Source organism: Anas platyrhynchos, chromosome 1 (genome assembly GCF_047663525.1).
Source record: "Anas platyrhynchos isolate ZD024472 breed Pekin duck chromosome 1, IASCAAS_PekinDuck_T2T, whole genome shotgun sequence".
Classification (NCBI taxonomy): domain Eukaryota; kingdom Metazoa; phylum Chordata; class Aves; order Anseriformes; family Anatidae; genus Anas; species Anas platyrhynchos.
In genome coordinates, this window is record NC_092587.1 from 205,019,458 (window position 1) to 205,046,792 (window position 27,335).

Sequence of the window (27,335 nt, forward strand, 5' to 3'; positions counted from 1 at the left end):
CACTTACCTATAAAAGGATAGGTCAGTAGCATATTGATCTGTGTTCGAGACACAGAATTTGAACTTACTAATCCATTACTGCATAAAGTTATTTTATACGTAGGATGTGATTTACAGTACTGCCATTCTTCAAAGCTGAAAGCCCATTACACATTCAGCACCGTGCCAGAGATGCACAAGACCATTAGATAGAGTCCTGTTCTTCACTCATGCTTCCACGTGTTTAAAAGATCAAAGCAATCTGAAGCTTTGAAAGATATGAACCAGTTTCTGGAAGTTACAAACACCCTGCGTCATCCCTAGGAAACCAAAGCCTACGTGCTGCACTAGAAGCATGACACCAATACAGGCCAAGAGCCATTCTTTATGTCACAAGGGTCCAATATCATACTTTGTGTGGCTATGCCTGACATGCCAAATTCCATGAAATGCCACAAACTCTCAGAACTGGTTCTTCACATGACGAAGTGAATTCTAACTAGGTCAAACAAGCCAGCAGCATTGCCAGAGACATAACGGATTGCAGAAAGAAGGCGTTATTCTAGAATATGAAACAGCCCAAGGTGGTACACATGACCAGCAAACTCTTCAAATGGTGATATGGATGTGCTCTGATGTGACTGCAACAACCCCTACCTAGATATATTTTGCCTGCCTCAACAGGCTGTTTCCATTTCAAGATGTTGAGATACAGAGTTACATGTCAACATCTCCTGACAACTGTATGAGCCACAGGCCATGCAGCTGACATGACTTTGCACCAAAAATAAGGCTCCACTTAAATCAGGAGATCTATACACTACATATGAATCATATTGTAATAGAGGCACTGTAGCAGCACTGCCTCAGCTCCTCAATCCTGTTCTCAGATGCTAGATTGATCTTACATGCTGAAATCCATACATATATCCCCTAAAAAAAAAAATCTTAAAAGGAAGACACCGTAATCCCTGAATCAGTTAGGATGGTGAAAAACTGAAAACATTTTGTACCATGAAGTCACTCTCATCAAACACTGCCTTCAGAAAGTGAAGTTTTTCAGAGAACAAGTGGAATGGCCTAGAAGTTGCTGCAGGAAGAAAAGAGCTCCCAGTAGCTGCATGTTTTAGCCTCTCCTCCTGCTGTATGACTGTATTGAAAAGAAATGCCCAACAAAGAAGATACAGTGGTCCAAACAAACTCCTAAACTATTCTATCTTGAGGATATTTGCAGATGCAAATGAAAGGTTTCAAGTTTAGTTATCACAGAGGCTTACCCTTTAGAAGTGGCGTTTGTCTACTTTTCTGCAGCAGTATTTATTAGATACAGGCACATGTCTTTGCAATCACACATAAAAGCCCTCCTTCTGGAAACTGGCCAGGATTTAGCTACTAAATATAGTCAGAGCAGCCTCTACCTGTAGGTAGATGTAGGTATCTCTGACCTGTAGGTAGATGTACGTGATGTAGACCACGTGCTGTAGAGAGAGAGATCAGCTTTTCAAAAGTCTTACTGCTTGACTGTTGGAAAATGTAGCTACAGCTCAGTGTCCCTGGATTATAACTTACTGTTTGGTCTGTCCCTGGGCACAGCCAAATGCTTTGAGTTATGCAGAGCCCTACAGGCTAGCTCCTGCTTTATTTCTTTAAGGAACCAACAGAAAGTTGGTCCAAGTAAAAGCTTTACCTGCTTCCTTTCCTAAATGCACTTTCTGAAAAGGTGTGCACTTAGTCACATGGTCTGAACTTTTGGGTAGACCTGTGCGGTGTCAAGAGTTGGACTTGATGATCCTTAAGGGTCCCTTCCAACTCAGGATATTCTATGATTCTATGATTCTATGATCACCACAGGAGAGAGGGAAAGTCTTACTAGCTAGCAAGAGTAAACATAAAATTGTTGAAAAATTTTGAAAGCCAGGAAGACATTGAGGAAAAGAGGAGGAAAAAGGTGGTTTTAGGAAAGCCAGTATAGCACCTAGACTTTATTTTATCAAAGCTGGCCAAAAAGCAGTGCTACACAGAAACATGCAGTCTCAGGTAAAACCAAGAGGATTCAGAAGAATGCTCAAGGGTCTGGAATACTTTAAATCCAGGCTGACAGCTTCAAAGATCTCTGAAGTTCCCATCTATTTCTTACTCAGATGTTGGTTCAGCTCAAGCAATTCCAGACAGTTTCTCTGTATGATTTTGAGGGAGAACGGAACTAATAATGAACAAATGTTTTAATGGTCCTGTATCAAAATTTAAGGAAACAGGAAAGTAAGGTGGACATGGTTGTTGCAAAAGGAACAGTCCTAGTGAAGTCTTCTAGCAAAATCAATGCATGGTTTAGTATGGAATAATAAAAATCTTGAACAAAATTGTACCTCCAGCTTCTGCTTAAGTGGAAAGTCAAATGTGATTAAGGTCAAAGCTTATTTGCTTGCAATAGCTGCTTTGACCTTAAGCACACATTCATTTACCCAACCTCATTGTAAATGCTAGGAGTTATATGAGCACTGTGAGATACCTACAGCAAAGAAGTAAAACCCTCAGGGCTCAGAAGGCACATGGAAAGGCTTTTGTAACTTCATTTCCCAACCTTTTTCTCATTGTGATCCGAGTATCCAATGTTAAAAGGAAACAACAACTTGATTAAGAACATTACCCATGGGAAGTGTTTGTTTTCTCCTTGGGTACCAGGAAAAGCTATGTTGCTGCTGGACAGAAGGGATGAGAGTGGTAAAATCCCAAATCTCTCTCTCAAGAATACAGAATTTAAAGGCCCTCTGCCATTCAGTGCAAAAAAGAAAAAAAGAGTCAGTTATATTAACATATATTAAATATTACAGAGTCAGTTCTATTAACAACAAAGATAGGACTCTTATCCTGCTAACACAACAAATGCTATACTGAAAGTGCTTGGTTTACCTACAATTTCTGTTCCAGTTCTATTTTGCTCCTTTACAGGACAGGAGCCTCCTACAGAGCAAGCTTTCTGAGCATACACACATGTATTTTGGAGGTTACCTTATAAAAAAAAAGTGGGCTTAAAGGTTCTAAACGACTTAGATGCATCACCTAGTGAAGACGTAACCTTCCTTTTTGAAGGTGTAACCTTCTCTTTTCACTTCAAAGTTCACAATTCAGCAACTACAGCATTCCTACACGGGCATGCTGTTCTTGCTGTTTGATTACCAGGGATGCACCCACCTGATCAATGCATCTCCAGCGTTAAAATAGCTGTGACAATGCTAGTTGTTCCTGTTCTACTCCAGATTGCTCTGCTACAATTGTTTTCAGGCTCCCACCTCTCACTATAAATAAGAGGATAACACAGCAAATAGGAACTTGTATTTATGGATCCAGTAGTGCTCAGTAGCACCTCCATGGTGCTTTTTGAAAAACTGAGTTCATAAAGTCTCCAAAATATTAGTCAGCTTCCAACAATTTCCTTATTTTGGCCCATACATGGCATTAATGAATGAAAAGGACATTTATAACCATAAAAACTTAGTTTCCCTATTATTACAAGGCACTTAATTGTAAGAATCCATCAATCTAGTTTGGCTATTTAAATGGTAGCTCAAAGGATTATTAAAATAATCGGGCTTATTTGGAACAATGCACAGAAAAAATAAGCTAAGAGTACAATGCTATAACTTTATTCATAATGAGATGTGTAAGAACAGAGGACACATCCCACACTGAAGTGTCTTTGTGCACAGGGTTTTCATTAGACTTGCAAAACAGCATTTGTACACATCTAATTTCACAAGGCTTATTATGTGCCAGTGCAAGGAAACCAGAACTGCTATCCCATCCACTTATTACATCAAAAATTTCAATATGAGGCTTATGTCTTGAACTATTATGAAGACCTAACCCCCCCATCAAATAAAAAGCATCCCAAGAAATCAGAAAACACTGACACAGCCAAGCAGAAACGGTGTCGTGCAGCTTCCACAGTGACAGAGCCACACACCTGACACAAAAAAAACCCCTCCATACAGAAGGTTTCAGGTAGTGCTTTATACACAAGTCAGTATACTCAAAGTGAGGCTGTATTTGGGATAGCCAGCATCAATAATTGCGAAATTAGAAAGCAGAAGAGATTAAGACAGAAGTACCCCTTAGGAACACAGAGCTTCTGAAGGTTATAGGAAGATTGTGCCAAGAAGTTGGGCTTGGACTGCACACAAGTCACTTACATACAGGAGGTACGTACTATACCAGAAGATATTTAGGTTGAGGAACTGACAAAAGGCAACCAGAAGCTGAAGAACAAAATAAGTTTCTAGCTCTTGCAGCTAGAATAAATTATAGGGAAGGACAGAAAAAAGATGTGTTCTTCATACGCTAGGACTGTACTTGCAACTTTGCTAAGAGCACATACAAGAACCAAAATACACCTGGGAGCAAGATTAAGGATGGCGTTACCAACACCGAATACAGGCTTGGATTACTAACAATAAAATCATGAAAACCTGGAATTGCATCCTGCTTCAGCAAAATTGAGTTAACAGCACCAGAAAGCAGAGCCCGAGCTGCCTACCACAGCATTTGTACCTGAAGAATAACCACCAAAATACCAAACACAATTTGAAGGCTTGCACATGGTCAGAGTTTTGCACATGCAGCCACCTTGCCACTTGCTGCACTCTCCCCATATAGGAATGGCTACTCGTGGGGTTGGCTGTCCCCACAAGACTGGACCTTGCTGGTTCCAGTACACGAAGAAACTATGCCAAAAATCATTTTCTCTCCAGCCACAGACTCCTTACACAACCTATCCATAGGACAGCACTGCCACCAGCAAGTTGGGATAAAAAAGCTGTTAGCTGTGCCCTTTATATCAGGTAAGTTTAAACTTTTTCATCATCTATGTAGTAATCAGCACTGCTATACAATAATTTGGCTGCGTTCACTAGCCAGACAAACAAATATTACAGTGAAATGGTTGCAATAGGGCAAATAGCTTCAATTTAAGAGCTGCAAATTCTGGTTTTAAGATCAATAACCACCACTTAATGCGGTTTTATATTCACCATGAAAATCAGTCTCAATAACCCACCATTTTCAAGATGCTTTAAGTGTGAATGAAGTGTCTGCCTCAAGCAGTAAAGTCTCAAAGCTTATTTGCAGTAATCGGGGTTTCTTTGGACCTAAAATGCTAAGCTCTAAGTCTTCCATGTATACCTCCAACTGTCCAAGCAACAGAAGTGAGATAACAGCTCTGTCATGTCAAAAAAAACAGTCCTCAAAACAAAGCATTTTAATGTTCTGAGCGCTCAAGTGTGAAAATTTAAGTTTAGAAGTTGAATTTCAGCTTGTCACCAGCACTAACAAGCCAGAACAAATAAGAGAGATCCTCACCTTCTGTTCAAATGAAGCTCCATAATAACCATCATTGAGACCAAAAATAATCTCGTTTGGGTTTCTTGCATGTATCTACAAGAGAAGAAAGATAATTTTAAGGTCAACTTAATATAGTTTTACACTCCAATTGAGCATAAATTGCTGTATATGACTGATGGTCAAGCAGTTTCTCAGTACCTGTAATTCCAGAAGCAGATGAAACAGAAAAGTGAATTTAAACACAGAAAAAAAAATTTGCTTTACAGCTTTAATAAGTCACAGATTATGTTCAGCCATTCTGCCTTGAGATCACGAACACTAGTCAGAGCATCTTTCCTACTGTTGCATCTCAAGCTATCAAAAAAAAAAAAAAATTAAGAGACCAGCAAATGAATCAAAGAAGCCTCAAGAGTAACTGGCATGTACGTGATATGAACTTAAAACCTCAGAAATAGGCTGTTAGGGTTGTAATAGCTGTAATACTGAACTAGTTTTGTGTCTAATATTTTGCTGTTCATGTAAAGAACGTTATTTCAAATAAAAGCATGCACTAGGGAATATTCTTTAGGGAGCCATTTCTTCTGTTGAGTAAAAACAAAGGGAACATTAAAAGACACTACACCGAAGGATACAGGGTCTGGCTGGGAGGGAGTTTTCTTTTTTGCAGTCCATATGGTGCTGTCTTTTAGATCTGTGACTAAAACGGCGTTGGTAACAGCAGTATTTCAGCTATCACTGAGCAGTGCTCACGCAGCATCAAGGCCACCTCTGTTTCCCACTCCACCCCTGCAGTTACTCACTGGGGGAGGCAGCAGCAGGTTGGGAGGGGGCAGCTGACCTGAAGTGACCAAAGGGAAGTTGCGTGCCACACAACCATCACCCTCTGAAATAAAAATTAGGGCTTAGTCTGTCCACAGCAGCTGTTGCTCAAGTGGCTGGGCATCAGTCTGTCAGTGGGAGGTGGTGACTACTTTCGCATCCCTTCTGTGTTGTTTTCCAGCTTCCCTCCTCTTTTTTCTTTCACTTAAGCTGTCTTCATCTCAACCCACGAGTTTTTCCTCACTCTTGCTCTTCTGATAGATCTCATCAACTAATCAGTCCAGAAGTGCCCGTTGGAATTAGAACATGTATGATTCAGAAGGCACCAGATTTTTGTGGTTTTATTATTTGTGTGATAGAGGTTTCTTTTAAGCCACTTTTACCGTAAACTTAACACAGAAAACACTGTTCACCTCTTTCAAAAGGCTCCTAGTAAGGGACAAATACCAAACTTTTATCAACTCTCTAAATCTTGTAAGGTAAACTCTGCAAAATGAAGATTTTTGACAGTGCCATTCCCAGAAGAATGAACTGAAACTGTAATATACACAAATATTAAGACCTGTGTTCATTTAACTGTGTGTACAATCACACTGCTACTTCCTTGAATCAATTTCTGCATTGCAATTTAACACACCAAGTCCTAGCAGTACCATTTGGGAGGCTCACTCAGCAATGGTTGCAAACTAAATAAATACTCAGCCAGTCAGGATTTAAAGCCCTGAAGTGAACTAATGCAAATCTAGACAGTAAGACTTTAACGTTCACCTTTCAAATGTGTACATTTCCTTTCTTAGTATTCTATATTTATCTAGCCGTTCCATTTCTCTAAGTCAGAAGTAGAGACAAACTGTTCCACATTACCTGCTGTCCCAAGTACTTTAAGCCATCTAGGTTGACTTTCCATTCGATCAAAAGCTGGAAGTGCTCCTTCTTGCCTCCCCAGATCCTCACAACGAAACACGAGACAGATGTATCGAGACGATCAGGCATTATTCCAAAGTCCAGACTCCTCCACGTTGGATTCTGGTGGTATGCAAAGGGAAATAAGAACAACTTAAGCTCAAAGCAGACTTAACATCTAGGCACAATATCAGAACGTAGCAAAGCCCATATCAAACATGGATTTTAAGAAAAAGACACTTAAACATCAGCCATTTCAGGGTTAACAAGGAGTTGAAAGCAACAACTGCTTCCTTAGTTGTCTTTTGAAAATGAAATATCTTAAATAATATATTCTGTAAAGCACTGCAGAAACTCCATGGGCTCTGCTGCCTTCTATTATAAAACATTGAAGAATTACTTCATTAATTGAGTACAGCCAATTTGAGAACTTTAAAACTGGAAGCAACATTATTTTCCATGTTATAATTTAGCTTCTGAAAGCCAGGGTATAGCTTTCATTGCAAGAGTTGAATTAAAACTCTGATCTATTCCCCCAATAATTAAGTTGGCATAATTTATTTACAGATTTGTTTCCGTTCTCCTCTTTGACCGATGCTGATGGCAATCCCCAAGTGTTGCCACAAAGAGCTCCTCTTTGTTCTGAGGGATCAAGCTTGCATCTCAGCAAGAAAGTAGCATATGTTAAGCTGAATGATGAACTTCCTCCTATTCCACTTGGACCCAGATTTGCAAACACGAAGCACTCCAAGAACTGACTCACGTCTGATAACATTTAAATAAGGACTTACAGAATCTGTTGTAATTGGTTCAAGCTACAACCAAAACAGAGTCAATCCAACACTGATAGGGGCAAGAGCCAGTATGCAACTTTTGGACTTCCCCAGGCCTTAAACCACTGGGTGTCCAAAATGCAGAAATAGGAAAAAAAATATATATACATCCCTCTCTTGCTTGATTCCTGGTCTCAAAGATGAAAACTCCTCCACAACAAAAGCAGGAGCAAAGCTAGCCAGTAAGTTTCACAGAAGGAATAAACTTAAGGAAGTTTCCTTAAGGAAAAGAGATGCTTGGTAGCTACTCAGCAAAGACACCAGGCTATTAACACCAGGCCCACAGAAGATGTATGGAATTTGCTCAGTGCTACACGTTATATAGATTTCTGTCATCCTGTTTCCTTCGGTTCGATTCCCTTCTTGTTATTTATTTTCCTGATGTGGAATAGGCAGAACTGAAAATCCGAAGGTCTCAAGAAATACAAGCCTGAGCAAGGTAAGAGCCTTGCAGATGCAGACAGCTTTTCCTCCATTCAGGAGGCTTTTGAAGCATTTATAGCTCAGTGTGCTCTAACGGTGCACTTCCACCTCGTTGATGCAGACACTGGAGACTGTTCAGCAGGTTTTCAGACTGCCTTGCCCAACACTTGCAACATCCTACTCCCAGAGACCTACCCCTTCTCCATTGTAGTAAACTGTTCAGTTCTGGTCCTTCCACTGCTCTGAACTGGAGAATTTAGTAAATAAGATGATCCTATACTCTGTTTTTTTTAAACCTATTAGCTCTGCAGAGAATATACATTTGTTTATACATGCAGGTAGGTGTTCCTTACCATTCACCTACACAACAAAGGGATTTTCAAAGAACCTAGTGGTATATCCTACAGCACTGTCTGATTCTCCCTTTATCTGGGACATTATGCCTTGTTTCTGCTTCTACACCATGGTTGCTAAACTACACAAAACTTCCAATGAGTCTGTACACCCAGCAAGTGATATACAATCACCCTTGAATAAGCAAATTGCAGACATTTAAATAAAAGCAGCTGCTTCTGTTGCGAACACCAGAGAGAACAGGAAAAAAAAAAAAAAAAAGGATGAACTGTAAACAGACCTTAGGCATGACACATTCAGTTCCCAGACACTGAAAGAATACTTCAGTGAGAGAAATAGATTTACTGGGACGAGTTAAAATTCAGCTAACATTACTTGGCTTATTTGGCATTCTCAGCATTTAAAGGGTTGATATACTGTAAAGCTTAACCTGAACACTGATCAGTTTTCACAGGAAAACACTCTGCCTTTGGAGTGTTTAGTACCAAATGCAGAGGTATCAACAGGCCCTTGTTCCACAGCTGGAATAAAAACCATGCATTTCTACTAGTCACCCACTCTATTCCAACCCTTGTGGAAAGAACCTGAAAAGGGAGGATGAGAACGTGATGCTCCTAACAGAAACAGAGTAAAAATATGCATTTAATGGTCACAGCACTCAGCAGAGAAACCTATATATTGCAGCAAACAACAATTTCAAAAGGAAAGGTTTTCTTATATGAAAGTAACTTACCAGAGAATTCTTGATCACTTCACTCTTATAAAATTCTAAAGAAAAAAAAAAGTAAAAAATACCTTTAAATTAGTTTAAACACTGATATAAATCTTAATAGTTGAAATAAAAAAGCTAGAACAAGTAACTTTAAGTCAAAAACTTCTTTAATTTTAAACTACCCACTGACACTTAGTTACTAGAAGTCATTATTTCAATGTAAAAGTTTCATCTTTATACACAAGATGATCCTGAGGAATTCCTGTGCCTTTGGTTTCTGTGAAAAAAAAAATGTTTAGCACTTCACAACACTTGGTTGCCATTTGCAAAGTGACAAGTTTATTACGTGACATCTTCCTGAAGAGTGCAGAAGGGATAAACTAATTGCACTCCTTTCCTGAAGAGCAAGGGTGACCTGTTCTGGATGCTTAGAAAGTGAACAGCCAAATCACCTCACAGAGGTACAAAGAACCCTGTATTTAAGTGGAAATAAGCAACTGCTGACACATGGACCTTGGCTCTCCCAGCCAAAAAGAGCTTGAAGCCTTTAAGTGGACAACTACAGGCTGACAACCACACTTCAGATGCAGAAATCTATTACAGGTTCGACCAACCACCACAAGAAAGTCCAAGCAGGAGGCTCAAGAGTTACATATTCTTACAACAGCATCTTCAAAAAGCAAGGTTCTACTCCTGGAAATAAAATGTGGAAGCAACAAAAGTCACTTGCAAAGCTCCAAGCATTACAAGCATCAAAAAAAGCATGAAAATATATTTTTAATAACATCTCTCCATAATGAGGAGCTATAGGCTGGGATGGAAAAAAAAAAAAGGATTAAAGAAAAATGGAATCTAACACTCAGTTATCAAAAGCAGCACAGATGACTGGATGCTTCTTGTCACTGGCTGACAATGCTATTTTTGTCAGTCTTCGATAGTAGCAAGTACTGGTGTACGCTCTGTAAAATATCTGGTACCCACAGAGCAGAACGCTCTCTCCCACACAAAGCTACTCCTGCTCCAAAAGCTTTTGCTTTTCTGCACACTTGGAAGCTCCGAAGTTCCTTAAACTCCAATTTTTGGCTGGGGGAAAGGAGGGCAACAAAAATAGGTTTATCTAAGAAGCTCTACCACAGCTGCCATCTGTTTTGCTTCCTTCCCTACCTACCCTGTAAGATTTTATGAGGCTCAGGAAACTAAAGAGCTCTTTTCCACCATTAGTGTAGATGAAGCAAATAATGGCAGCAGGTTATCGAGACCTGAAAAGGACAGAAAATTAGCAGCATAAGAATTCCACCTAGTAAAAGAGTTGGCAAGAAGCCCGTTTTACCTTTGTATATCTTGGTGTTATCACACAGGTGAAGAGTGAAGTACGTGTCCAGGAGGCGATAGCCATTCTTATTGATAATGTTGCGTGCTGCAATATTCCTAAGATGACGAAGTCGGCGCTAAGAAGGAGGAAAAAAGAAATTTCTTGGTGTGAGATCACATTGTTTACTTTTTTTTTTTTTAAATAATTTTAACGATTTCCAAAGCATTGTTGTCACAAAAACACCAGACGCTCCACTTTTTCACTTTTTTTTTTTTTGGCAAAAAGCTAGTGTGAACATTAAGCATTCAGCAAAGCCACAATAAACTGTTTGGGCAAGCAACAACAATCCCCCATGAGCTCAGATTAAGCAATGCTGATATACAAAACAAGCTATTCTTCGTGTCCTGTACGTAACTTTTACTCAACACATACAACTCATCTCAACTATTAATTATTTCCCATCCATATGTGACACTAGTAGCACTGAACAGCAGCAATGTCACCCAGGTGTTCTGCACATTAGGAGTACTTTTTAATTATTTCCAACACAAACTAGCAGATAAATCTCTAACATAATCCACCACCAAGTCCAGAACCATGTGAAATTGGTTGAATAAAGCTTCCTGAAGTCACAGCAATCCCAGAAACTGTTAGAGCATCCCTAAATAAAAAACAAAGCACGTAGAGATCCTTACCAAGTTATCGTTCGTTTTAACTACTTAAAGCAATTCTGTAGGGTATTTTAGTATTTCTGAAGTTATTGCTTAGCTTTGCTTCTTGTTTCAACTTTGAAAACCTGTGCGTGCATAGCACAGACCCTCAGCAAGCTGCCACTTTGGATGCACAAAGCTCTCCCCAAACCCTCCAGCATAGTATTGCAAAACCCGTCTCCCAAAATCTCTCAGCCTACCAGTGTCTCCCCCACCTACCTCGGGGATGTGGACAAATGGCTCCCTGTCCTTTTGGGATGGCCACAAACCACCTACAAGCCTCAAACAACTGGTTTAGTACGTCCTTTTACCACATGCTTCCTTTCACAGCATGCTTCTTTCTCCCCAAAAACAGTGTTAGGCTGCCTGTCTGGATCCACCTTCAGAGAAACCCTCCTGCATCTGCCAGAAGAGGACTCGAAACGCTCGCAAAACCAAGAGACAGCAACTTGTCTGCCTGCAGCTTGTCCTGGGTTTTTAACAAGGGCTGAAAGGCCAGCATCAGGTTTGGAAGGAGGACTCTCACATCTCTATTCACATGACAGACTCACAGCCACTGGTGAATAAGCTCCAGCCTTGTTTCTGGAGTCTATTTACAACTTAAGACTGTAAAAACAGGGCCTGAGACAGGATGCCAAGAAACATCACAGCACCACTTCTTGATAGTACATGCATGTGATATAAAATTTAAAAAATAGTAATCTTGTAAGCAGCTTAATTGCAAGGCTACACTTTTTTGTGTGTTAGAAATTGGTATCAAGAATGTCAACTGGAAGAATAAGGTTCACTTAAAAATTATATGGACCCTGTACATTATTTCAGATCTAACCTCAAAGCTGTGCAGTTCTCCTGCCCACTTCCTAAATCCTAAAAGCAACTCTGATACCAAAACACCCAAGGAGGGCAACTTTCTCTGGGTCCTTTTAGGGTTGCAAGCTCATTGCGTGACTGGTTCAAGCAGTGCATTACAATGAAATAACCCTCGAGTAAAGTCAAATGAGTTCCTCCTCCTTTATTGTATAGTTTCAAAAAGCTCTCAAGCATCATAACTTGCACTTGCATGTTGAAGACCTCAGCCAAGTTCTTATCTCCATGCTGTGCGACTTCCCAGTTGCCCACGACACCACTGATGCCACATCGCATTACTCAGATTCCCTCGGAGCTCTGCAGAGGCAGCTCTCAAAGCTAATTAACCTCTCCTGACCGAAGATAATTAGCTTTAGCCAGGAGACCATCAGCTACAGAGGCAAATCCAAGAGACGAGTCAAACCGGCGCTAAAATCCTTCGCAGCCTTGCAGCTGTCCTGTGACAGTGACCTTTATTTCGGAGGTGTTTTCAAACCTCTGCTAAGTTTTACCTCCTATCTGTCTCGTAATTTGCATTACAAGAAATAGCTTCAGCTACACGTGAGGCTACAGCCTGGGGCTTTCAGAAGCCAAGGGAAAAGCAGCTCACAGCCAGGCACTGTGAAGTGCAGAAGCCAGTTTTTATAAAGAAGTGACCCATTATGCTTCACCCTGAATACAACAGGTGCAAATAATTCTCTTATTTTCAGGTGAAGCAGGAAAAAGTAGTCATTTCTCATTAGAGATACGTTTAGCTAGTTGTTCTGTTTATAGAAGTGCCAAAAAATCTTCATCTCAAGAAGGGATCGCTTGCAGATGAGATGTTCTGCAACCATTCCAAAAGAGCCCTTCCAAAAAGCCCAATTTAAAATCAAAACACCAGTGTTAAAAAAAATAAGATATAAAAAAAGGCTTTGGCAACCTCCTGAGTCACAAAACTTGGAAGAGGCCAGCTGTGCTCACAAGCTGATTGCTCAGGATTTGCTTTCTTAAAACAAGATAAGCAAAATATGCAGATAAGGACAGATAATTCTCACCACGGGCTCCTCAAACAGCTCACAGTCTATCAGCAACGCAGCACCGAAGATCTCAGCCACCACGCTAGGCATCTTAATAAGATCTCTTATTGTAAAAATATTATTTTTTCAGCAGAGCCCTGATTTAGCTAAGCTCTGACAGGCAGAAGTGACAGCATTAGAAAGGAAATTCAACTTCTCCAGCAGCTCTGGATTTGGCACGCGCAGTCCCGGTGACGGCGAGTCTGGATTGCTGCTTGGTGCGGTGGTGGAGCAGGAGCAGGTCGAGCAGCTGACGTTAGGGTTTGTGACATGCGAGTTCATTTGATTGCCACAGTTGTCCTCAGCCATCGCACTTCACAAGAAAGTTAACGAAGCAGTGAAATTGCACGGTAGGCCTTATTATCATTTGATTTAACTGCTAGCCTGAGTTGTAATTGAGTAGAAGCAGCTGCTACGTAGTGTTTCTACAGCCACAGAGACACAGAAAGGTTCGGGTTGGAAGGGACCCTAAAGCCTACCTAATTCCACCCCATGCCATGGTCAGGGCCCCCTGCCCCCAGGCTGGCCTTGGGCACTGCCAGGGCTGGGGCACCCCCAGCTCCTCTGGGCAGCCTGGGCCAGGCCCTCAGAGGGCAGAATTTCTTCCCAATTTCTTCCCGAAGCCTCCCCCCTGCCAGGCTCCAGCCACTGCCCCTCATCCTGGCCCCCCAGCCCTGACCAAGAGTCCCTCCCCAGCTTTCCTGCCCCCAGGGCCTTCTCTTCCCGAGGCCCACCACCCCCAGCTCTCCCAGCCCCTGAGCATCATGTCATCAGCTCGGTGCCATCAGCAAACCCGCTGAGGATGCACTCAATCCCACTGTCCACATCAAAGCTGTTGAACAGCTCCAGTCCCAATACCAACCCGAGGAGCACCACTCACCACCAGTCTCCAGTTTCTTTAACCTACACAAAAGAAATTAGTTCTGGAGCTGCTACAACACGGGACTTTCCATGCACAGTGATGACCAGATCCTCTCAAAAGTCAGGGGTCTCGTTTTATTTAAGGAAAGCACTCTGTTTTCATCGTTCTGAAGAACTATTATCAGCTGGTTAATGTATCTGCTGTTCCTATTCAATGACCTTCCGGGAATCCTTCCAGATTTACCGCAGGCCATAAACAAGTCAGGCCGCTGCAGAATAAAGCATTTTGACCAACATCCTTGTTAATACTCTGCTTTTTCACCAGATGATCCCACAGCTCTTCAACCTACCAAGTCTTCTGAGCTTTCAAGGCCTGAAAACACCCAGTCCCTTCACGTTTCACTTCCCTCCACACACAGATACCATGATCTGGAAGTACCTAAAATACCACCACGAAAATCCAGCTGTTTGCCCCCCGTCCCTCAGTGTTTTCTTGTGGGTTTGTGCTGTTTCGTGGTGAGGGTCAGAGAATGCAGCCAAGGTAAAATGAGCAAAAAGAGCTAGTTTTAAACTCAAGCAGGTTCCTCCAATCCAGCTCACCACCGATGCACCCACCACAAAAGCAGTGAACAGCAGGAGGAGAGGAAGGATAATTTTTTTTTCTTTAATTCAGCAGCTTAAACTGATCCAGACGCCACGCTCTGCTTCCCTTTGGGCTTGAGGAGCTGAAACGATAAAGCTAATCCAACAAAAACACAAGTGAATACGGCTAACAATCCCTTACCATGAACAACATCCCTGCAGAAATGGGGGAGAGGGCAGAAGAGAAGAGGGACAGAGTCAAAAAACAGAGGGGCTGTGCACTGCTGTAGCCTGAACTCAGCTGCTCACGGAGCCACAAGGAGCAGGGACTACCTATAAGCACCTCAAGCATTCCTGACATTTCCTCATTATTTGCTCAAGGTCACACAATGGGCAGCAAAACCAGGAACGCAGAGTTCCGACTCCTGCCCCATCTGCATCGCTTTGTTATTCTCCCACAAGAATCCGGTGACCCCAGAAGAAAACAGAGCTCTGTGCAGGCTGGAGGAGAACGCAGACAGTTTGCTGTCTCTGCTGCTGATCTATTACACCAGCTCCGGCTCCAGCCACGAACTGTGAAGCTCAGATGATAAATTTGGGCAACATTCAGCCCATTCTTCCTGCCGTGGAGCCTGTTTTATTAGCCCTGGGATGAGCTGCTGGGAAAAGGAAGAGGCTTTGCTGGTTTTTATCCCTCACCTCTCTCCTACTGCCCTCTCTCACATCCGCTCTTTCAACAAACCTGCTCAGGAGTTCTTGCTCTTCACAGACACGTTAGCACTCCTCCAGATGTTACAGGGATGTCAGCATCCTGCTGCATCCACGCTCCTGAGAAGGATTCACAAGTTGTTGGGATAATCTAACTGTTCCGGGACCCAGTAAAGGTGAACACATCTTCCTGAAGGAAGTTTAAATTTGGCCAGGAAGAGTTTTTCCAAACTGGCTATGGGTTTATAAAAAACAACAACATAAAAAAAGTCCTCCTCACAGCCCCTCCACTTTGATGCTATCAAATAATTCCCAGTGACACCCCACATAACCCGTATCAAGGGCAAGGCATCTTACAAGCTCAATTTCACCTAATTCAAGAAAGGACCTCCAGCAGATGGGGGAGGACAGGGAGGGCACAACCTTGTCTTTTCATACAGTGTAAACACCGGGGTGAAACCAGCGTGACAAGGCTGGAAGCCATCCTGAACAAGCAAAGCCTAAACTTACAGAAATGACTTCAGGAGCACAACGTTGCCAAAAGCAACTCAGCCCTGGGGGTTCTCCCAGCGGCCTGCTTACCTGAAAAGCGATCCCATTTTTCTCCAAAAAGTTAATTACAAAAGATTTTCAACAGGGGCTACAGCTTCAGCACCAATTCTGTGTATTTAGCCACGAACAGGGTGCCCTACCTGTAAGAATTTTTAACACCAAGATACTGTCTTTGCCTTCAGACACTCTCTCCCGTTTTCAGCCTATTGCCTTTCTTTAAAAGAAATATTCCATGAATTCTTTCCAGGCCAGGATCAAGCCTGACCTCTGCACAAGCTGCCACACATTCCCCGTTTCCCCCAGCTTCCTTAAGATTTTCCTAGCTCGCATGCTTGATGACCCGCAGTGACTCTGGAAGAATTTAAGCAAAATCGTTCCAGCTATTTTAGCATTAAAGCAGGGTGCAAAGATTAGCTCGGAACAGAAATGTCACTGCAGCAAATCTCATTATTTCAAACTCGACAGAACCGAGCTTTTCAGATCAGCTGTGTGGGGCTGAACACTTGCGTGGCTCTCAGTCATATTTTCGTTTCCTTTAAAGCATAAAAGCTTGAGTTCTAACAAGTTTATCAAAATAACAAGCTGTATTTAGCCAACATGGGCATTATTTGTCATCACAGCACCTTGATATCACAACATGCTGATTCCCCAGATTTTCACCATCTACCTGCTTTCCCTTACCTGCACCAGTGTGAATAGTGAGCAGCAGCCGTGTGACCCGAGTACTCAGCAGTCAAAAGGTAGACATGAATTCATACAGCATCAATTTCAGATGAATTTTTCAGCCTGCCTTAAATTTTCAGACCTCCCAAAAGGGCTGGCCTAGCTTGCAGCAGTAGGCAAAGCCTCTAGCAGCAAAGCTTTTCAGCTGCATGGCTACTTAAAACCCCTGCTTACAGCACTCAAGAAACTGAACAAGAAAATGCTGTCTTCTGATTTACACGCTTGCTGGGAAGATCTACGTAGAGGTTTTGCAACTTCACTTTCCACAGTTCATCTTTTGACAGCTCTGAGTCAAGAGAATCAAACAGGACTTCGGGTCTATTTCAGGAGCAAAGCAGAAGCGTTTGCCACTCAGTTCTGTAGGCCAAACCATAAGGAATTTGGGGAATTCTGTTTTCACGTCTTTTCAGCACACACTTGGAGGCAGCGAGGCCCTCACACAACCACCACTAGGTCAAAAACCATCAATAGGTCTGCAAGCCATTTGCTGATCTCCCTATAATTGCACCCCCTTCATATCTCAGTCTCCTCGTGACAAATGATGGGATCCAGCAGCAGTTCAGGAGCTTCTTTGCTTTTTTAAATGCTTAATTTCCTTCTGACAACTGCCTTTTACACCTCTATGAGTAACACCTGAGGCCCGCACCAGTTCATAGACACTGCAGGACTGTAGCTGCATTTTTCCTGTGAAAATAAAACATACATAAAAAGACAACTCTTCTCTCACGTCCTTCGAGATGTGATGGAAGGAACGAGACACACTGGCTCTGTGCAGTGCTATTTACCTACACTAAATGAGCACAAGACTACTTTCATCATGGCCTCAACATTTGCACAGCTGTTTAATTCTGGATTGTAGTTTACAGTTCCTTAAATGAAAGTGCTTCCTTTTTTTTTTTTTTTTTTATTTAAACCACTTGCAAGCATCTGAAAGACTTTTGAAGGGTCTGAAACCTCTGAAGCTCTCGTTTGAGCACACTGAGACTCGCTGAAGGTTTCCACTCATCCATTTCTGCAACAGCTCCTCCTGTCCCTGCGCTGGGAAGCTCAGCACGAGCAGTCAGGACATTAAAAGATGCTGTCCAAAAGACCAAGTCTTCCCCTGCTGATTCAGGGAGAACATGAAGGAGGAATAAGGACAGGCTCCATATTTGACACGGCATATGTAGACACAGATGGAGAAAAATTGCTCTTGGAAAGCAAAGGAGCCATTCACGATCTCAACACAATGTGGCAGTTTGTGACACAACCTCTAATACGCCTCTAATGCCAATTAAAACAGCAGTATCAGAAAACAATCAGGGGAACTAATTTCAGAATGGCTATATATTGCTTTTAAAAGGAACTAAGCCCTCTGGTCTTTCCTCACCTCAACCCTTCTCCTGAGCAAGGCCATGAAGACTTTTCCTCATTAAGTAACTGACTTTACCCTGGGGAGCACCTCAGAAACCAAGCTGTACCTCAGAGCGATGGGGCGAGCAGCCAGCGACCATGCAGCAGCAAGAAACTTCCTTTTTATACACCATTATCTCACACCGAAAATCCACATCACTTTCCTAGAGTCAGAACCAAGGAGACAACCAAGAAGAGGATGGAAATGCAGTGCAGGCTCCCTGTTCACGCTTTTTCACTGGTCCTCTGCATCTTCATCCTTCTTCCCACGTCCCAAATCGATCTGTGCTCATCGCTGCAGGAAGAGAACCTCTTATTTAAAAGGTGAGGTAGGGACAGGGCCAGAAGGCACGGCTGTTCAGTCTCAGGATACAACCAGGATGGTTTGGTGTGACAAAAACACACTTCACTTCAATTTAACGTTAGCAGGAAGGATTCAATACTAAAATCCTAAGGCCACGCAGGGGCTTAGGCAAATCAAGCTCTGTCTCTGTATTATTTCAACAGCTGTGTTTGGTTATGGTCACCACAACAGCAACAGCCCAAGCGAGCTGGCAAACAACCCAACTCCAAAGAGCAAGAACTCCTGGTGTGCACAAAAATATTGCTCTGAGGCTGAGAAAATCCTACAGGCACTGACCCCGCTGGCCAGACAAAGCCCCTCTTGCTGGCTGCTTATTTAAGGTACAAATAACAAGGAATTACACACATAAAATACTCTCATCTTAAACAAACACCTTTAAGAAGCAGCTAAAAGGACCGCTGCTCCTTACAGGAGTTTGCCTAAATAAATATTTACTCCCTCACAAGAGGAGAGACCAAACCCAGAACCGCTTCTTTGATGCAAGAAGGGACCCCTACCACAGGGTAGGAGAAAGAAGAGGTACAAGCCTCACCCCACAAACAATGGCTCTGTGACACTTTGGAGAAATCTCAAGCCTTTAACCTCACCTCAGGCAGCTCAGCATTCGCCCACGGGAGTTCTGAGAACGAGCCAGGTATTCCAGAGGAGAACATGATGCTCAGAAGGATGACCCAAAAAAATTACACGCGGCCTGATGGAGCCGAGCATCAACAAAACCAAAGCAAAGGCCCTTCTGACCCTAAAGGACCGCCTAATTTTAGACATGCAACATGTTACACAAGGAACAGCACGTGCTGATTAATAATAACCTGAAGCTTATTAATGTTTATGATCTTAGAGGATGACAAACCAAGGGTAGAGCAGTAAGCCTCTCTTTATAAATACAGTATGAGTCTTTATCAATTATGGAAACCTTTCCTTCACCCGGTTAAGAATATTTTCTGATGCCCCCCCCTCTATATTTCCTAAATAAAGCATCAAATCTGATTTACTACAGCTGACGGAGCAGTCTCCTACAGATCATATTTAGAAATCAGCCTACAAAAAACACTTACGCTCCTAAGGGGGTTGGGGGGGGAAAGTACATTATACAAAGCAATAATCTAGCCCCAGATTAACAGGCAGACCTAAACCAGATTAGTTGCAATTTTAGGGCTACACTTCCAGTTTCACAGCAGCTACTTCCCCCTAACTGGCATCTGTCTCTGCCAAGTGCCAGACCTCAATGCAGCTGGAGAAAGCGGTGTATGTGATCACCAGGTCAACGCTCCCACGTTGGTGTTTTACTGGAGGGTTTCTTCCCTCCCCGCTCCGTGTTTGTAGACCGTGTGTGTCAGAGAGAAGTGAAAGCAGCATTCAAATGCACCACTTTCCATCTGCCTTTCAAATTTCCCCCAGCACACTTCGTAGGAAAGAGGAAGTCAAATATTTAAGAGTCAGATTTGTTTTCGTATTACTCACTGGAGTATGTAACAATAGCAACAGAAAGCTGCCTCCAGAAGAGATGCTTTTTGCAGACTGTTTTCGCTGCAGAACTGGTACGTGTGCGGCCACAAACCCAAGGAGCAGGTTTCTTCACTTCTCCCACGTGCAACGCCTCGCAAACTCAGCTGCCAACACCTTCAATCACCCGTCTATGCCACAGTGCCCACGTTATTTATGAGCTGCGTACATCTTTAAAGCAAGGAATTTGGAAATTTTCAGCTCGTTCTAATTCACCTCATGTTGCTTTACCTCAACTCGCTTTGATGGCATCAAATATCAAAAGCATGTGCGTACCTGAGGTATTTAATTACCCTGGATCGCCGCTTCCGACTGCTAAAAGTAAGCCAGGGTTTACTACCAAAAGCCAGAAATACTTTCAGTCAAGAATTAATTTTGTTCCTGGAAAGTTCTTTCCACCTCTTGCTTTGCCGTTCACTTCACTTGTGACTTCCATTCCTTTGTATCTTGGCTTCACACAGCACAGTGACATGTTTCTGAGTTAAGTATCTCAAGCTCATCCAACTACTAGAAACACCAAAAGCTCCACGACTCCTCGATGTTTAGCATACATTATTTAAATAAATGTAGCTCAGTGGGAAATTTCTTGTACAGCTACCCACTTCTTTACAGCAAGAACCACAGAATAAAAATATAAACCCAAAAAAAAACCCTTCATGGTCTTCGAGTTCAATCCCTTTCCATCACAGGCAAGTTATGGAAGAGAAAGCTTATGATGTGGTTTCACACTCAAAGATTTCTGGGGGACTTCCTTCCTACCACTAGGTGTTTGCTTCAGAGCCTCGTTTGGCTGGCTGAAGTTCTTCAATTCCTCAGTCTGGTTTTCATCTTCAGCAGTCAAAACAAGGGACTTTTTCCCTGCCAAGAATGTTTAGAACAGGGAAAACCGATTGCTTGAGCAATACTGGGATAAGAGAAAATACATCCTGGCCACACGATGGTTTTACCCAACTACTGGAAATACCAACGTGCCTTCCACGAAACCAGCCCACATCTAGCCTGACAAGTCCTTATCAGTACCGGGTGTAAACAGAGGTGATGGAGAGCAAGGAAGCTTCATGTGGCTCAACATGGAACCAGTCCAGTGACTGAAGGCTACAGAATGGCCCTGTGAAGTTTCACTGAACGTTTGCTCTGCCTGAGCACCTGCTTCTGAGCTTTGGGGCTGAAAACTCTCTGCTGCTCCACTCCACAGAGGCTTTCGTCACCTGACAGCAGATGGCTACAAGCTGAAAGAAACAGAAGATGCTGGGTTACCTGATTTTGGCCTGACAACGTTCATGGCTACGCAGAGTGACACAGCTCACCCTTTCCCTTCTTACCACCACGTCCACATTCACAGCTCCCCCAGACGCACCCTCCTGAGCAACACATCCAAAGCCTTTAAATCACTCACCTTTGAAACCCACCTAGGAGTTAAACACAACAGGACACACTGAAACACAATTTTCCAGCACTGAGTTGGAATTAAAACCTCTTGACAGAAGAAAATTAACTGAGTACAGCTCCTAGTAACTGTAACAGCTGGCTTTTTTTTTCCCCTGTCCATTACCCAGAGAGCAGAATTCTTTTCTACATCAAGTTATCAATAGTAGGGGCCCAAGAGCTGAACAACTTCCAGGGAAAACACGGGTCTTGCTACTAGAGATGGAAGTGCTACTTGGTCCCATTACAGTAACAAGACACCACATGTGGTTTTCTCCAATAATTCGGAAGTAATTCACAGGTGTTCTCCAGAAGAAAGCCTCCTGCAGCTGCTCAGTCAGACCTGTGAACATCATGACAGGAGCAGCCCCAACTTTTTACCTCCTAGCTGGATGATAGTCAAGCAGCTGATGAGCTTTTTATCCCCCTGGGGCTGGTGTAGAGTGAAACTGCTCTGGGATGAGCTGTGAAGCATCACTTCAGAAGTGCCATTTCATGTCCCAGGCAAAGAGGCACATCTGAATGTGCACCCACCTGTTACACTGAAATCCACGCTGGGTTTTGTTTGCCTCTCCCCATCGTAATTCACCTTTTTCACAAGAAAGGAGTAAAGCTGAAATCAACAGCAAAAGTTTCTCAATTTCAGCACGAAGGAGAAGTTTAAGTGCTGGAAGCTCTGGTGCTGAAGTCCAAGCAGGCTGCTCTAGCAAGCTCTTGCCCCTAGCCAACCACACGATATCTTTTTTGGTCAGTAATTAACACAGTAACATCCAGCAGATCATCTGACGGCAGCGTGACTGCCCGCTCTATGTTAAAGACCGCATTTTTTGGCCAAATTCTTCCACCTCGATGGTAAGCCTGAAAGGTCTGAGTCCCCCCATTCCTTTGAAGTATCTATAAAGAGAGGACTGAAAAGTTTCTTCTAAGCTTTTACAAACCAGTAAGAAGTTATCACGACGCTCCTGGCTTTCTTGCACCAAGCAGCTGGGAAGAGATAATGCTGAAGAATTTCTGCTTTCAACTGCAGTTGTTTCAAGATACTTCAGGAGGGGAAAAAAAAAAAGGGGGACATCATGGAACAATTAAGGACACAAACTGGAATTATGCTTAACCAGATGCATTTCTTTACAGCTCCACCATCTATTTCTCCCATTTAAAAGGGAGAAAAAAGCAAAATGCACTGTTAGGCCAGGTCATCCTACCTGTAATCACATTAAGGTACAGGTCATGTTATGTCTAAACTGAGATCTACATCTACATCATATTAAATCTAAACTGAAATCACACCTTCGGCCACTAAAAGCACTCACCTCAAGTTCACAAATTGAGAATTTACTCTTTAGAGATTTATAACCATGACTTCAACCACCTCACGTTCATCCTTATACTCCAAAAAGGCAGCACCAGGTGTTCTGCCAAAAACTGCCTAGTGAAACAAATCACTGGGTCACATCCTGTGCTAGCAGGTAGCAAACATCACCTCGTATTACACAGCACCCACTCAGATCAGACACATTTCTTGCATTATTCAGGTGGAGCACTGAACTGCAATGACTTTTCCATTCAATTTCTCATTTCTGCAGTAAAACACCCTCCGGGAGACAGCCCCTCGAAGGCATTTTGCAGTTCAGTAAGAGACTTTGAAGCTCAGATAACAAATCCTCCTCTTTCCCTGTATTATCTGCATATGAGACAGTAGTTTCAGAGCTTCTTGAGCCGATGGCAAGCACTGGCACAAAACACAGACACACAGGCCGTGGATTTGCAGAGCACACGACAAAACACTTCAGACTGTTGCAGGCTGCTGCTTGCTACAATTCACATTTCTGCAGCATCTCCACCAGCATCCTACAGATCTCAAACTAAATATTTACTTGGCTGGAGCAGCCTCTAATTGACGGTTCAGTTTCTGTTCCTACAAACTCCTACAAAAGTTTCTACTCCCAGAGGAAAAAAAGAAAAAAAAAAAAAAAAAAGGTTGTTTTGGTCTCACTTTCACAAATGAATTCCAGTGACTAATACTAAGGCTTCTCCCTGCAGCGTGCACTCGGTTCTTGCACAAGCCTGGGAAAGAATAAAACCAGGAATTTAGCAGGCAGAAGGCGGTATTTGATCCCCTGAACAACGCTCAGCACCCTGCAAAGTTCACCCAAAAGAGATACCCTCAACTCAGGGTCAGTATTGGCGCTGCTCCCGTGGCCAAGAGCCACCTCCATCCTTCCTCTGCCCCTGAGTGAGGGCCTGGTAAGTCGCTCCCACCCCAGGAGAGGTTGTGGCAGCTAGAAATGAGGTGATCTGTTGATTTTTTCCTCCAGGAATGCTTCGTTTTCACACCTGGAAGCAGCCAGCTGAAGCAGCTCAGGCCACGTGCCTGGATCATAACACCACCAACAGCGCCCCAAAACTTCCAGAACTTCCCTAGCACTGAATTTCTGCAGAAAAACAAAAACATGCTCGGTCACTACCCCCCCTCTAGCACAGCTGGAGCCACAGGAGGGGAAAGGGCACAGGCCAAAGGATTGCTAAACCCTCGAGCGGAGTCCAGGCTGCCTCGCTTCACCTTGCTCCCGACACTGCCCGAAATGAAAGCACCGGGCTCCATGGGACAGCTGCCCAGTAACCCAAAAGCCAAGCATCAGCAAACAGGAAAAACGGAGCTCGGCAAAGGAAGGATGTGCCGGGGAGGGGAGTTTTCACTCCTTTCCAGAATACGCCCCACAGTCAGCCCTCCCTTCACCTCAAGGCACCCCAGGGACCCCATCCTTTCACATCAAAGGATCTCCGTACCCCAGAGAGCACCCTCATCACCCCAAGGGACCCCCACACCTAAGGTAAAGTCTCCTTCACACCCCAAGACACCCCCACAACTCAGGGGAGCCCCCCTCTTCACTTCAGTACACCCCCACATCCCAGGAGAACCCCCCCCCCAAACCCCATGGGGTCCCCTCTTCACCTCGAGGAGTCCCCAAATCCCAGGGACCCCCCATTTCACCTCAAAACACCCTCACACCTCCAGGAAGTCCCTCTTCACCTCAGCAGACCCCCCATTAAACTCAGGGTCCCCGATACTCCACAGAGTCCCCCTTTCACCTCAATACACCCCCAAAACCCAGGATCCCCCCCACTTCACCTCAGAATAACCCAAACCTCAGGGGAACGCTCCTTTCACCTCAGGGCCACCCCTCTTCACCTCAACACACCCCCAAATGCCAAGGACCCCCCCCATTCCACCTCAAAACAACCTCACACCTCAGGAGAGCCCCCTTTCACATCATGGCTCCCCCTTACCCCGTAAAGCCCCCTCCTTCACCTCAGGGGAGCCCCCAAATCCAAGGGGGTCCCCCCTTTCACCTCAGGGAGCTCCCCCTTTACCTCAACACACCCCAAACCCCAGGAACCCCCCCTTTCACCTCAGGGTCCCCCCCTTCACCTCAGAGCTCCCCCATACTCCACAGAGTCCCCCTTTCACCTCAACGCACCCCCAAACCCCAGGGATCCCCCTCATTTCACCTCAAAACACCCTCATACCACAGGGGAGCCCCCTTTCACCTCATGGAGCCCCCCTTTCACCTCAACACACCCATAAACCCCAGGGACCCCCCCAATTTCACCTCAAAACACCCTCACACTTCAGGAACCCCCCCCTTTCACCTCAGGGTCCCCTTCCTTCACCTCAGAGCTACCCCCTTCACCTCAACACACCCCCAAACCCCAAGGGTCCCCCTCATTTCACCTCAAAGCACCCTCACACCTCAGTCGTCCCCCCCCTTCAACTCAATAAATCCCCTTTTCACCTCAATAATCTCCCTATTCACCTCATGGATCCCCCCTTTTCACCTCAGGGCACCCCCACCCCCCTTACAAACTCCCCCCTTTTCGCGCCTTACCTGCTGCGAGGGCAGCTCCACATGCAAGGCCCGGCTGGCGGAGCCCGGGGGCAAGGCGGCGGGGCCGGCGGCCGAGCTCATCATCATCCTAGGGGCGGCGGCGGGGCAGCAGCAGCAGCGGCGGCCGACCGGCGGCTGCTGCGGCTGCTTCTGCTGTGCATGGACCCGGCGGGGCCCCCCCGCGCCGCTGCTGCCGCCGCCGGGCACGAAGGGGTTAATGGCGGCGGCACCAGCGACCCGCGCCGCTCGCTACGGAGCCATATTACCGCAGTGCCGGGGGGCGGGGCGAGGGGCGGGGCTAAGAGAGCAGCGCGCCCTCTCATTGGTCAAAACTCCCCGGAGGCGGGAAGGGCGGGTGGGTTGCGGAGGTTTCTATAGGCTGGCGGCCGCGTCAATCCGCGCCGCGCTCCGGCCGCCTCTGTCAAACGGTTGGGAAAGGGGGGAGAGAGAAGGTGATTGGCTCGCTGGCTGCCGGAAGGCGGGACGGCGCCCGCAGGAGCGGCTGGGGATTGGTGGAGGCGCGGGTTTGATTGACGCCCGCGTCACGTGGTGGTGGTGGGGGAGCTGTTTATATCACGTGGGGGGGACGAAAATATTTTGCTCGGGGGGCGGGGGCGGGGAGGGAGGGGGAGGTGTCGCCATGGCAACGGGGAGCGGCCTAGGCCCTGCTGAGGGGCGGCCGGGCCTAGGGTCCCCTATGGGGTGGGTGCTGAGTCCTAAAGGGCACGGTCCCTTGGTTCAGCCAGTAATCCGCCTCATATCCCACCATTTCACCCAGTATCCCAGCAAAAAGCACCGTATCCCACCATTCTGCCCCATATATGCACCAAACATGTCGTGCCAACGTGCCCCACACGATGCTCGTCCACCCCAAGCTGTCCCACGTCACGCCAACAACTTGCCATCCCACCCCACGTCATATGCACCTCCCCTTCATCTCGACAGCCTGCCCCACATCGTCCTGCCCAGCCCAAGAGCTGGCTGAGCCACCCCACAGGACGCCAACCCGCCGCTCGTCATTCCAGTGCTCACACCAGTCTGCCCTATATGCACACCAGCCCACCCCATGTTGTGCCAAGCTGTCCCACATGACACTAGCTCACTCCTTATGTACTCCAAAAGTCATACCGAGATGCCCCACAACACACTAACCAACCCAACAGTTGGCCAACCCACACTAACCAACCCAACTGTAGGCCAACCCACCCCACATCATGCCAACTCATCCCATAACATGCCACCCCACCCCACATCACATTGACCCATCCCACATCATGCCAACCCACCCACATCAGGTCAACATTGACACCAAGACATGGAAGCCTGACACAACCCTCTCCATGCTGTCCATCCCATCCCATCCTATCCCACCCCATCCCATCCCATCCCATCCCATCCCATCCCATCCCATCCCATCCCATCCCATCCCATCCCATCCCATCCCATCCCATCCCATCCCACAAGGGCAACCTCCATCCCCAACAGGAGGACCGTCCCCACCATCCCCATACCACGTCCACCTACCGCGCAGCACTGGGAGCGCCAGTCCTGTCCCCACGTCCCACTGGTGCCACCGGTCCCCACGGCACCCTGCAGAGCTGGGAACGCCTTCCCAGTGTAGGCAGCCACGCTGGAAATGCTCGTCCCCATCACTGCAGGGACGGGACCCCAGTGTGGCTGCAGCAAAGCAGCTGTCACCGCAGCGTTCCACCAGGAACGCCTGTCCTGCCGCCCCAGCAGCAGCACTGGGAATGCCTGTCCCCAGTGCGCCGCGGCACTGGAAATGCCTGTTCCCACCAGGCCGGGAGGCTTTGGAAGGGCTGAGCACAGCGTGCAGTGCTGGAAACTCCTGTCCTCTCCTCCACGTGGCCCCGTTCGGCCTCCAGCCACGGTTGTTGGTGCAGATGTCCTCACCAGGAAGACCTCCGGTGGAAGACCATCGCGTCTTCATGCATCTCCACCGTTTGTGATCATGCAATATTCATGCTGTGTTGATGTATTTGTACCAATATCCTCTATAGCATGCATTTCAGTCATGGATAGCTTATGGAG

The 27,335-nt window shown here is 45.2% G+C and overlaps 1 protein-coding gene across 6 annotated transcripts in view; it reads right to left on the reverse strand.

Moving 5' to 3' along the window:
• The window catches only part of UVRAG (UV radiation resistance associated), a 92,542-nt gene extending 65,602 nt beyond the window's left edge, over positions 1–26,940 (reverse strand). For 2 of the 6 annotated variants that reach the window (XM_072032918.1, XM_072032917.1), the window contains exons 1-5: positions 26,808–26,940; positions 10,691–10,808; positions 9,382–9,416; positions 7,000–7,161; positions 5,335–5,409 (exon numbers count right to left, since the gene is read on the reverse strand). In XM_072032918.1, coding sequence (XP_071889019.1) covers positions 5,335–5,409; positions 7,000–7,161; positions 9,382–9,416; positions 10,691–10,808; positions 26,808–26,933 — 516 coding nt within the window. In that variant the 5' untranslated portion in view covers positions 26,934–26,940. Of the gene's footprint in view, positions 1–5,334; positions 5,410–6,999; positions 7,162–9,381; positions 9,417–10,690; positions 10,809–13,265; positions 13,353–18,172; positions 18,400–25,283; positions 25,575–26,807 lie in introns of those variants that run through there. The other 4 variants (XM_072032920.1, XM_038178253.2, XM_038178271.2 and 1 more) reach the window with 4 other exon arrangements.
• Positions 26,941–27,335: the final 395 nt, after the last annotated feature.